At 44.4% G+C, this 12,579-nt stretch overlaps 1 protein-coding gene across 1 annotated transcript; it reads right to left on the minus strand.

Annotated features, from left to right (window-relative positions):
• Window positions 1-1,956: 1,956 nt before the first annotated feature.
• lrrc75ba (leucine rich repeat containing 75Ba) lies at window positions 1,957-12,569 on the minus strand. The gene is made up of 4 exons (XM_071518831.1): window positions 12,288-12,569; window positions 8,846-8,974; window positions 7,696-7,808; window positions 1,957-2,560 (listed from the first exon to the last, which is right to left on the minus strand). Exons 1-4 carry the CDS (start codon window positions 12,567-12,569, stop codon window positions 1,957-1,959), a joined length of 1,128 nt encoding a protein of 375 aa, XP_071374932.1.
• Between the last annotated feature and the right edge of the window lie 10 nt (window positions 12,570-12,579).

Here is a 12,579-nt window from a genome sequence, read left to right on the forward strand (position 1 = left end):
ATGAGCAGCTGCAGGTTCTGCTGGTGACCCAGATGTGCAGTGCTCTTTCTTATTCTGGAGCTCTTCAAAACCACAACAAACCCACAGATCACTTGATTTTTGATCAGTTCTTTTATTGGCAGTCAATAATCAATGTTTGGCATGAGACAAATACACACAGGCTACAACAACTAAGAGTTGGACGTTGACACACAAAACGTGAACTGTGAACCAAGTGTACAGTGCTCTCCCTTATTCAGATAAAACATTTTACATAAAAGTGTCCGCACTAATTGCAACAACTAAGTATTCCCAGCTGAATTTACATTTGCTGAAAATGTTGCGGTAGTCTAATCATATCAGGCATGTCCCCCCTGTTTGCTTCCCAATTGTTTCAGCTTAGGAGGTTACTGTGCTCAGTTTCATAGTCATTAGAGTAATTATTATAATTATCGGGTTGGACAAAAGACAAAACACCAAAACAATAACACAAATAATTACAGTAGTAATCAGACGTTTCACAACGACAAACACACATAATACACACTTAAACATTTATTATATATCTGATGAAGCGAGTATGATTTTCAATGATCCCTCTAACAATCATGAGCCTTTTGGTCATCATTTCACCTAAAAGAGGTATGCTTTCAAATGATGCTTTGTAAATACTATCTCCGATGGAATTCATAGTCAAAAACAGTGTATGTGCCCATTGAGGAACTGAAAAAGGTCTGAGTACATGATAAAAAAAAAAAAAAAGCTCCTTAAAGTGCATTGCAGTGTGTCGGTCAGTCTAACTTAATCATTATGTGCTACTGCGAAGGATATGACCGCTCAGTCCAGTGCTTTGTCAGTCTGCTCTGACTACAACCGATACGTAACAGTCATGGCTGTGCCTCACAACAAACACAGGGCCACGTAGGTATAAATAAACATAAATTACAACACATTTGTAGAGAGGATCGGCAGTAGGAAGGGCTCAACCGTGACTCCATTTGCGGTGCCCTTACTACTCAGACTCAGCGGCCCATGTTAGCGGTCGGCTGCAGTGTCATATATGCATTGTAACACTGTAATTCACATAATAATGACTAGAATAATTCAATAACTACAAAGAGATGAATATCAGCATTTAGGCAAGTACAAAAACAATCAGTGACAGCTACCCATTGTTGAGTCCTACCTGTTGTCTTCTAAGATTGCTTTGTTCACCAAAAGTGCACAAAAATAGCCTGTGGAAATACAACAGAGCCATGTTTTGTGTCCTCATTTACATCTACACAAGTGATGCGTGGGTATTCACAAGTGGACATTTCGAAAGGGGGGGAAAACGCAAAAAGTCTTGACTTAGCAGTTTTGCCGGTATCACGTGACGGGTCGTCGGCTGTATAGTCTGTTGAACTTGTGTCATAGCTTTTGTTGAGAGATTAACAGAGAACACACAATGTGGAGCTAGGCCCTGCCTGCCAGAGAGAGTCTCAGTCCTGGTAGAGAACCCAGAGGGATCTACTGTTTCCAAACGAACTCTAGTTCCACTTCACCTACCACCGGGATGCTGCTCCTCCACCCAACCAATTGATCTAATCTCCTTGGGATTGGCTCCTCAGCTGCCACTATCAGAGAGAGAGAGAGGGAGAGAGAGGGAGAGAGAGAGAGCACCGGTTCATTAACTCTTCCAGCCCCCCTCCAATGAAACCGCACCTTGTTCCCAAGAGCACCATCCGCCAACACAGTAAGTCCACCATCGTGATTGTCACTTTGCCGTCATCTTGTGTGGGTTAACTCATAGATGGTTAAGATAGGCTTTGGTTGCCGTGTCGGGACAAGGGTTTCACAATGTGGGCACTGGACTCCCTCGTGCCTCGAAGGGTGACTGGGCTCATGGTGTGAGGGCAAGAGGGCAAAGGAAGTAACAGAGTGCTGCGGGACGACATTTCAACCACAGTTGGGGCAAGCCTACGGGAAAATACCCCATCACCTCTCACAGTAGTGGAGGGTGAAGTCTTTGCAGAGACGCTTCCCCCCCAAGCCCCACGGCTCCAGCTCCAGCTTGTTCCCCATGTCGTCCTCGTCGTCCTCGTCGTCGTCGTCGTCCTCCTCCTCCTCGTAGTGGCTGGGCTCCTCGATAGACGTCTCCAGGTGGTAGCAGTAGGGCTGGCCCTCGGTGTACTCGTAGATGGTGGGCAGGCTGCTCTTCAGGCTGCAGCGCCGGCGCAGGGCGACCAGCAGCGGCTGAGGCATGGTGAAAATGTCCACGTTGTTGCCCAGGTCTATCCAGGCCAGGCTGGAGAATTTCTTGGGGTCTTTCAGCATCTCTGTCAGGTCTTTGACTATAGCCAGGGTGAGGCGGTTGCCGTTGAGAGCCAGGGTGCTGAGTTTAGGCATCGAGCCGAGAAGAGGCAGGAGGAGCCGCAGGTTCTCGTCGTGGAGCTCGGTGAAACTGATGTCCACAGACACGACGGCGTCCCCGTTGTTCTGGAGGTAGAAGGCCACCTGGCGGACGTCCCGACTGGACAGTGGGATGCCAGACAAGTCGACCGTGTCACTGGACAGCTTTTTCTGTAGGGTTGTCTTGAGACTGTCAGGGGAAAAAGGAAAGGGAAGAGAGTATGGTTATTTCTAAGGAGCATCTTTGACATGAAGATGCATACAACAGTTCAGGTCAGGGTTAAGCTGAAGAGGGACAGGGGCGAAAAGCTCTTCGGGGTCTGAATGTTAGCATTCTTGCCCCAAGTGTATCCTCGACCTGACCTGGGAACATACCCTGGTGTCATGTTGTGTTTCCTGTGTTGTATAAAGGGAGGGGGGGTGGGTTGGCTTGGAGCGGAAGGCTGACATAGAGACTCCAGCATGGGGATTTACTAGTGTAAACAGAAGAGCCAAAACATCCGAACGAGCCAGCAGCCTGAGCTTAAAGCACTAAGGGCTAGAAGCCCCGAGCTCCTTATATCACACAGCCAAAATCCTTTATTATTGGAGTGTGTGGCAAAAAAAGAAGTTTGAGAATCCTGAAATAGAAGCCTTACTATGATCTAGTCTAGAAAGAGATGGAATGAAATTTAAGTAAAAGACATTTGGCCACTCTGATTGTAAGACAGTCAAGTAGATTAGAAGGAAAGGAGAGAGATGAATCAAAACTCATAGAATTGTAAGAAGACATAGAAATTTTGTGCGTTAAGAGGACTTAAGACATCTCAAGATAAAATGCGGGTGATGGCTGAGTATGGCACAGTATATTGAAGTGATTCATCAGATGTATGTTGGTCAGTAAAGGCAGGGTTGGGCTTTATTAAATGTGACTCATCAGTGCTGTCAGTGTGTGCTGGATATCTGTCCGTCTCAGTCCACAGCCTCACAGCCTCACAGCACAAGCCTTTGGAAATCTTTAAAGCCTTTCAGGATAACATTTGTGCGCTCCAAGCATCTGAGGCAGGACTGGTATATACGTAATACTCGGATACTTTGATGTAGCTTCAACGCTGGCTTTCAGAAGTTGCACCTGATGGAACTGACAGAGAAGTTATGTTATGACCACGGATGCGGCTTTACCCTGCAGCAGATAATATTTGTGCATTATTTACACACTGCCTTGCACTTTTGTTTCAAGTCATTCCCATTTACCGGTGCCCCTTCTCCCCCAAGGATGTGCGTTTAACTTGAGCTGTTATTGAAGTGGCCTGCAATGCTGATTCAGTGTCAGTGTGAATTATAACATCCGCCGGCACTCAGTGACTTACTGTGACATCCATTGCAGTACCTGTCACTTGTGATGCTTAGAAGTATTTTTTGGTCACTTTGAAAATGGAGGGCTGCGGTAACATTTCGTGCCCGGTTGTGCTGTGTAGTGTTTACTAGTTCATATTAAAAACAGTGGATTATGAGCATGTAAGCGCGTTTTTTATTAGTGGGAATTCGATATGAGACCATCCCAACTTGCAAAACACACAGAAAGAAGCATGACGCACCCCCCTAATCGAGCCACGCAGGCTTAGCGGGAATTTAATCAGCTGTAAGAGCGTAGAACCCATATGATAAAGACAGTGTCAAGACGGCTGAATCCTAATAGAAGCGCCGTGAGAACAACGTCCTCCCCCTCCCTATTCTTCCCCTCCACCCAGCCCTCGCCGCCTTTTCTTTGACCGAAAACCTCATCTTCACCGGCAGGACAAGAGTCCTAATGGCCGCGGCCAGGCGAGGCTCCCCGGCAGGTGTGAATGGGTTTTGATCAGCCAATTCCCTCTCCGTCAGACGGGCCCGTCCTTTTGAGCTCAGGAGGCAAGAAAAAGAGATTTCTGAGGCCTCGTCTCCAGCAGCCTCTTTCATCCTTCCTCCACACTAATGTGATACAAGGAAACAAGGGGCGGCACTGACAGCAGCGTTTGATGGAGCGGTTTTTGTGGCCATTACATCCACAAGAACATTGCTAGTCGGGGTCAGTGCAAATGAGAAGACTAATTTATAGATCAGAGAGATAAAAAAATAGAAGAGCTTAAAAAGGAATCAGCTAATGTGGTTTCTTTGGCGGTTCAGAGGTGTGGCTTACTTGGCCACATGCAGAATACAGAACTGCTATGAGCACAAATAGGCTGTGCTGTTTGGTACTGAATGTACTTCATACATCTTGCCAAATAGAGGGCCAAAGCAGATGGCTGAGGAGAAGTAATCCCTCTATGCACCACACTAAATATAAAAGTGAAATCAGTACAGGAAAAATGTAATAATGCAAATGGTATTCAACATTTTTGTAATAAATGATGCTAACCAAACTACATGCATAGCATAACCAAGTAATCTATTAAATATCCATTACTTAAAGTCATCTATTAAATGTCCATTACATAAGGAAGTCATCTATTAAATACACATTATGTACTTAAGTCATCTATTAAGTATTCCCACTTAAACACCGGGGAAACAAAGTGTGTCCCTCGTCTCCAGGTACGGATCATCAGTCTCCGTGTGTCATTGATTTAACATAATGTGGCAGCATTTGAATTCAGAGAGAGTGAACAGCAAATCAAATCCCTGTTGTGACTTCTTCACATAAATATTCATATTGGAAGGGTTAGTTGTTGCTATTGAATTGAGGTAAAAATATACATAGGCTATGCAAAAATGAACAACGGCAAAACAAAAACTATGAAATGAATACTTTGTAAATTGTGCATGTGTTAGTAAGCAGCTGGATAACAATAGCTGTCATAATGAATCCCATTTCAATCCAACTTTAAATAAGTATCTTCCAGGAGTCCATTTTCTCCTTAACTGTCCCCGGGGCTATTATTGCGCTGCTCGCACCATTTTGTTTTTGCGGAGTCATTAACGTTTAAGCTTTGCTCTATTATTCATTTCAGCCCTCTCATGGGTGAAGAGAAAGACTGGAGGAAGAGGAGATGAATATCTAATCAGATTGCTCGGTGAGGCTTCCCTCATTTTTTTCTGAATATTTTTAAGGCATTTCTGCCTTAAAGCATGACATTTCTAAGTAGAGTATGCACTGAGTGTAGGACAGCATTAGTGGAAGGTCTGGGTAAATTGTTATCGTGCCTTATTGTGTATTTTCCTGGCAGAGCGGAGCTTTTAGCCGAAGCTATCAATAGAAGTGACTGATGGCCCCCTTAGGAAGATTTAACAGACATGGGCTGTAGTCTGCTCAATATTTATTAGCAAATTTGAGTGCTAACAAAGAGATAAGAACACAGAAAAGTTTCAATGAAGGTGGATATATGAGAGGAAAGTGGTGTGAAAAGTAGAGGGAATGGTCACTGAATGGTAGTTTTGGCAGTTTTATGCTCAATAGGCCTATTTCTAGTTGAATGTGAGCGATGACACTCAGTGACAAAGGAAACAGGTGATTATCAGGTCCAATACTGCAGATATAACAGGAGGACATTTGTGTGAAAATCAAAGAGAGAGAAAGGTCACAGAATGGTAATGTTGGCAATTTTTACGCTCACATGAACTTACCCTTAAGGTGAGAGCGACTCAACGACATTCTGGGTCGTCGCTCCCATCAGCCCATTGTCAAGCTCTCCTGATTTCATTAGGAGTGGGGGAAAAAAGAAATAACCGTTCCTAGCTAAAACCCAAATAAACTAGTTAGATAGATTAGCGAGATTAGTGAGCTTCAGACATTAATTCAGCGCGGCATTCAAGTCCAAAATGTGTATACAGTATTTAGAGCGACCAGTGTGCAGTGCTAATGCTGGATAATGACGGGATGAACAATCCAGTGGCATTAGAAGGACAGAGACGTTTCTGTTTCCTCTGAGTACAGGGAAACCTTAGAGAGGTGAGACGGAGGCATTTTTAGACGGAGGAGAGTAGTCCGCCTGCAGCCGAACAAGGGCGGAAGTTAAACGGAGGTAAAATCCACCCTAAAACATTATTTATGACATGCTATTCCTATTATCTTGGACAATTCGATTCATATTTATTAACACGAACAGCTTTCTCCTGAAACTCCACAGAATCCACAGGACCGTCACTTTAATCTGAGCTGTAACCAAGAGAAACTTTCTGGAGCTGCTCTCCATTGACAATGAATGGGAGCTTGACTTTGCACTCAGACAACTCAGACATTATTTCATAGTTCTAACACTTCTAAACCAGAAAATGCATCAGCCTGTCTGGAAACTCACTGTCAGTTCCCACTAAGTCAATCTCCCACTCATAGTCAATGGAGAAGTAAGTGTCACCGGTCTTTTTTGTTTCCAGCTCTGACAGGGAGTTGTTCATGTACACAGCTGAAGCTGTCAGTGGCAACACACTGTATTCAAATTCTGTTTTAGGGTGGATCTTTTGCTTTAATGATTAATGTTGCTCCTGCTGTCTCAGCCAGTGTCAGACCGTCTCTCTCTCTGCAGGTTTTATGAAGCCAACAACATGACTAAGTAAAACGAAGCCCTTCAGCTAGGAATTCAGCGATGGTATATATCTGCACATTCTCAGAGCTGCTGTCAGTGTCTGTTAAATCCAGTGTCTCTCCTCTTTTGGGCTGAATTAAATGTCCACAGGCACAACAAACGCTCGCTCGTGCGGGGAGACAGTGAAGCGTCTGATCCGTGTGAATATGTATTCCCTTTTCTCTGATTCTCCACGTTGATACCGACCACTAAGTCGTAATGAATCTGTCTCCTCTCGCTGCGTTCGCATTGTCCTGCTTTTCCCACTCCGAGATTATTCTCATCTCCAGAAAATGAATGCATTATGCGCACTGTCTATCCATCTGTAGAATAAGCGATTACATTAACAAGCCTCGTGATATCCTGTTTCTTTTCATGAATAGGATTACCAGACAACACCTAGGCGCACAAGCTTGCACACAAGCTAATTCCGCATTCATCATTTGCACATCAAAAGCAATTCATTCTAAGAAAATGCTTTCATCGAAACAAGAGGAATTTTTTTTTTTTTTAACGTGACCCTCTTAAAAATAACCAGATGGACACATTTGTTGCTGTGCCACTTTTGAAGAGTGGCCAGTGGCGGTGCACATCCCCTGCACGGACCTGAGCACTTAACAGAAGGATGATTGACAGCTGTGGTTACCATGGCGTTCCCGTCAGGTCAGCCTGTGGCCAGCTCTGTCCTAGTTCAATGTCAGCTCCGAAGATGGAAATCCGAGCGGCGCTACATGAGGCCGAGCGCCGTCTTCTGTTGTGCGGAGCGGCAGATTTATTACGGACTGGGTGTCTGGACAGAAGGGCTTACCAGGCTTGGGATTTCCGTCTGGACATGCTCTGCCTCAGCCACTTGGAGTGCGGGGTCAGGTGGTAGATCAGCTGTCGGCAAATCTTATCAGAGGACTTTATGGTGTCTGTGTCCTGTAGCAAATGCCAGAAAGTATGGATTAGTAAAGCGGCAAACAATAACGAAGCAGCATCTTTCAATATGAGACTTTCTGTGTGCTGTCTCTCTTGGAAGAAGATACATTCTGTGCACAAATCCCTACATCTCATTGTTTCACACTGCAGTTGCCTTATCTAGGTTTTGGTCGCTGGTCATAACAGTAGTTTTCTCTGTTTCCCGAAACTTCAGCGGTTATCAACGGGCAACCGCAAGATCCTTAACACAAACAGGACAAAGGCTTGTTATTATCTCCGACGCCTTGAGCTATTCCTGAACAAAACACAATTTAGGTGCCTTGCCGGAGCAAGAAAATCTAATCACATGCAGTGTGCATCAGTGGGAAACACACAGGAAGAGCAGAGGTGAGGTGAGACTCAGCACAGCCACTGGTAAACTCAGTTCTGCTCATTAGTCATGTTTGTTATGTTGTCGCTTTTGGTAGCCATTGCCTACATCAAAATAATTAATCATTTCACTGTTAGAGGTTAAGACACACAATGATTTATGAATTCCTCTCCGTGTGCATAAAACACGACTCTCTCTATTTACGGTGCTCGCTCGCTTGATTCCCCGAGGCTTAACATTCCAAATTGTTATTTTGCAGAAGTAAACAATTTCCTGAAAAATTTTCCTGTTGTTTCATGACTTTTCAGTTATGACTCCTACAAAATCAACAAACTGCACTGGTTGAAAGAAAGCGTTATGAGCAGTCATTTTCCAGGATCCATATCAACTGGCTAAAATGTGCTTCATAATTCTAGATGCTTAGCAGGAAAACGTCTGTCTGCAAGATTTCTTTCAACCGTCTGAAGCAATGCAAGTCGATGACATCCTCAGATTGCATTTTCATTGATCTTGAGAACTCATTACTGAGAACTCATAGAACAACAGAAAACCATCTGGGGGATATTTTTTAGGAAAATGCCTACATTTGCAGAATACTAACATAAAGCTTGATTTCTTCTGTGTGAGAAGGGAAAGCACAGTGAAGTGAGTGGTGTGGAAGGCTGACCTTCTTCGGGCACTGCATCTCCCGGGCCAAGCTGAGCAGCAGCTCATGGGAGATTGGGTCCACCAGGTTGAGGAAGGCGGCGTTCTTGTATAAGATGTCATTGAGCGAGGTGCCTTCCAAGCCCAGATCCTACCAAACCAGACAAGATGAGGAGAATCAGAATCACAGTTGTGAATTATGCTAAAGATTTAAATATCTAGCAGCATGGCTTTGGACCTAAAGAAAAAACACAACTGCAATACTTATGAAAACAGGTCCATGCAGTGTCAAGGGCAATGCGATTCAAAATGGAGAGATAAAAGAAGTGTTTTGTTTTAAATATTCATTAAAGGAGACAAGAGCTTTTATCTACAGAAGGAAAGTGAAATCTAGGGGGAGTTGCAGTAGGAACTAGGTCTTTTGGCATACATAATCTCCCCTCTATGGCACTGAGCCACAGAGAATTTCCCAACATGCCACAGTGCGTGCGCATAAACAAGACTGCTCCCGACTGATATCGCTGTTGTCATGTGAAAACCTCAGAAATCAAATTTTAGTGATTGTCATTTTTTTTTCACTACAACTGAAGGATTACATGCATTCTGCCATCTTTGTTTGTCATCATGGTCTTGAGCCACATAAATAAATGAAATGAAATGTTCTATTCAAAACTCCACTGGAAAAACTCAAAAATGAATGGTGGTCAAGCTATAAACAAGCCTGTTTTTCTGGGAAAGCTGACATTTTGGAGATACAAGGTTTTCAACCTGCAGCCAGGATATATTCCCAATGCTGTATGTTATTTTGGGGGAAAAAAAGGAATCTCTAGACCCTTTATCACTGTGGATGATTCTTTCTCCCTCATAAAAGAAGACAGTGGCATTTTAAAAGGTTAGAGTTTCAGTAAATGTGATTAAAACATCTGTGCGCCACATAAATATTCTATAAACGGGTCAGAATTGACAGCCGTCATGGCGGGTTGCATTAGGACATGATGAGTCAAATGTGGTCCGCAATAAACACGAATCAAAGCAGCTAGAAAAGGGGAAGACTTCCGATGACCTTTTGAGTATAATGAGAAGACGAACAGTGAGCGATGCAGCTGTGTGTATTGAACTGAGAAGTACAGTACGCTCTTTCCCCCTGTCTGCCTTCATCACATGGATCTGAATCAACACCTTCCATCCTGAAGGTCCTAATGAGGCAAACCATGATGACAGGGTCAAGCACTCATGCAGCCCATGCAACTTTAATGAGAGTAGAAAGCCTGTGAGACACGGATGCATACACACACGCACGCACCTGCACACACACACACACACACACACACACTCAGACACTCAGACACATACATTTACTCAGAACACAATCGGCATTGATTGTAATAGACAGTTTGAGTGGGAGGCTGGCAGCTCCACATTACTGGCTACCCTTTTAACAAGGGCAACAGTAAACACAGACTCAACCCAAGGCGGGGGAGAAGCTGCTTCTCTCCTTCTGAGAGGCAAGGTATAAAAATAACTCACTTCTGAGTTTAGACATGATCAATTCTTGTGTGCGAGCACGGCATGAAGACATGAGTCCCTTTCCTATCTGCGGCAAAGCTCAGTGTCCTTTCATATCTGTAGCAGAGCTCAGCTGAAGATACTGCCACATTGTAACACGCCAATTAACTGAACTCTGTGTTGAACTCCTTTTAAATGGAGATAGATACCAGAATAGAATGTCTGAGACATCTGCCTACTTGCGATGCTGGGAGTAATGATAAAGTAAAGGCTTATTTAATAAAAGTGGAGCTCATTTGGAAGAAGCGAGCCCCGCTCCCCTGTGATGTGGCTGTCGTGCAGCCTAGGCCGCTCAGTTTATCTCCTTGGCTTGATTAAGGAGGTTCCACGCTCTCCTCTGTCAAGTCTTCAAAGTAATTAACATTGGATTGGCCGACAACTAAAGGAGAGAGGGGAGCCTAAGAGCCGGCAAACAAATGAGACCGCCACAGCTGCTGTCACAGCTTTAATACACCTACATATTCTATTATGTATGTTATAATACTGCAAATCCCATTGCAGGCACTGAAATGCTTTAAAAATAAATCCCCTCGCAGTGAAATCCAACACTGATGAGAGAAAACAGAAATCAATGCATAATTTACACCGTATATGAGCTGAACCTTGTGTAATACTCCATATCACACACATATTAGATTAGCTACCTGTAACTGCATATTGTTGCTGTTGGGTGAAAACCTTGTATCTCCAAAATGTCAGAAGGACAGCCTTGCTTTTAGCTTGATGACAATGCATTTTTCACGTTATCCAATTGGTTTTGAAAGGCTTTCATAAGCCAAAGAGGTTGGAGGATTTGCTCAACCCATGGAGGAGCATGTAATCCTTCAGCTGAAGTGAAAACAGGAAAATCACTGAAACTGGAGTTACAAGGTTTTCACATGACAGCGATATGCATGAGCAAATATGAAAAGATATTTCTGTTACAACAATACAAGCATCACAGCTATCTGGATTTTAAATTTTGTGGACTTCCTGTTCAAGAAAGTGAGAGTTAATAAATCCTTATGACGCGGAATCATTTTGTATTGTGAAATACAGGAGTCTGGGGCTCACAGTGTTGCTGCTGGAGCACAGGTCCATTACAGAGAAAGAGACATTAGGACTAGAGAGGGGTGGAGGGGGTGGGGGGTGGGGGGGCAGGTTGCTCTAATGGGAGCGTTAGACAGCCTAGGGAGAGGTGAGACTCTGACCACAGAGGAGGATAAAAGCAGAGATGTAGAGAGGATGATGGAGAGGGAGCCAGAGGGAATGTCCAGATCCAATCTAAAAACAATGAAATTTGACAGAAAGCAATGAAATACTGGGCACAATTTGACAATTTCCACAATTTAATGCGCAGATTATCCTTTTTCGAATTAAATGCCAACATAAAACCACAGTTATACCCAGGGAGAGAGTGAACTCGGGTGAGTCACACTGTGCCTGCTGCTGAAACAATGTGTCATAGGTGCATCGCTCTGTGAATGGCCTACTTTCTCTAAAAAAAAAAAAAAATACTTTTGGGAGGGACGGTGGAAGCGGCGGGGTCATGCGGAGACACCCAGAGGCAAAATGAGGGATGAGGTGAGCCGGGCAAGCTGGGTTAGGGTCAAAGGTCAGAGCATATGGAGCTATGGTGCAGAGAGGAGCCTGCAGCAGAGGCACCTGTTGGCTGGCAGGACAGCAGCTGACCTGGACCAACACAACAAGTCAAATCAAACCGGGTCTCATCCACACATAACACTCCCTGCTTGCTTCAATTTCCCATCTGTTGCTATGGGATGCACATGAAGGATGTATAGCTGCATCACGTGATCCAAGCAGGCGTCTAAATGCAACCCAGTAACGTATGGGTAAACAAGTCTGACTTGCAGTGCGCACCGAGGCCAAGGACGCAACCTGCTGTAGTTTCTCCTTACCTTCCTCAGTAATTTGAGCACGTCGGTCGCCTGCTCTATCCTGCGGTCGCGGAGTAGCTTCTGTATCTCTTTGATCCACGCCACTCGCCGCATGTACGGGCTGTGGTTGGTCCTCCGCAGCATCCCAGGCAGTTTGTCTGATTTCAGCATCAGTGCAAACAGAAAGTCCCCGCCGCCCCGACTGCCCCTGTCGCTCTCTCCTGTGCTATCTAGATGCTTGCGTCGCTTTTTGGAAAAATTCTCATTGTCCAGACTGCTCTGTCTGCTCAGCCTGGAACCCATGTTATTTTCT

The sequence above is a fragment of the Centroberyx affinis genome, unplaced genomic scaffold, assembly GCF_046629955.1.
Source record: "Centroberyx affinis isolate AG114_WGS23_722 - 3 ecotype Tasmania unplaced genomic scaffold, CSIRO-AGI_Caff_v1 ptg000635l_1, whole genome shotgun sequence".
Lineage (NCBI taxonomy): Eukaryota > Metazoa > Chordata > Actinopteri > Beryciformes > Berycidae > Centroberyx > Centroberyx affinis.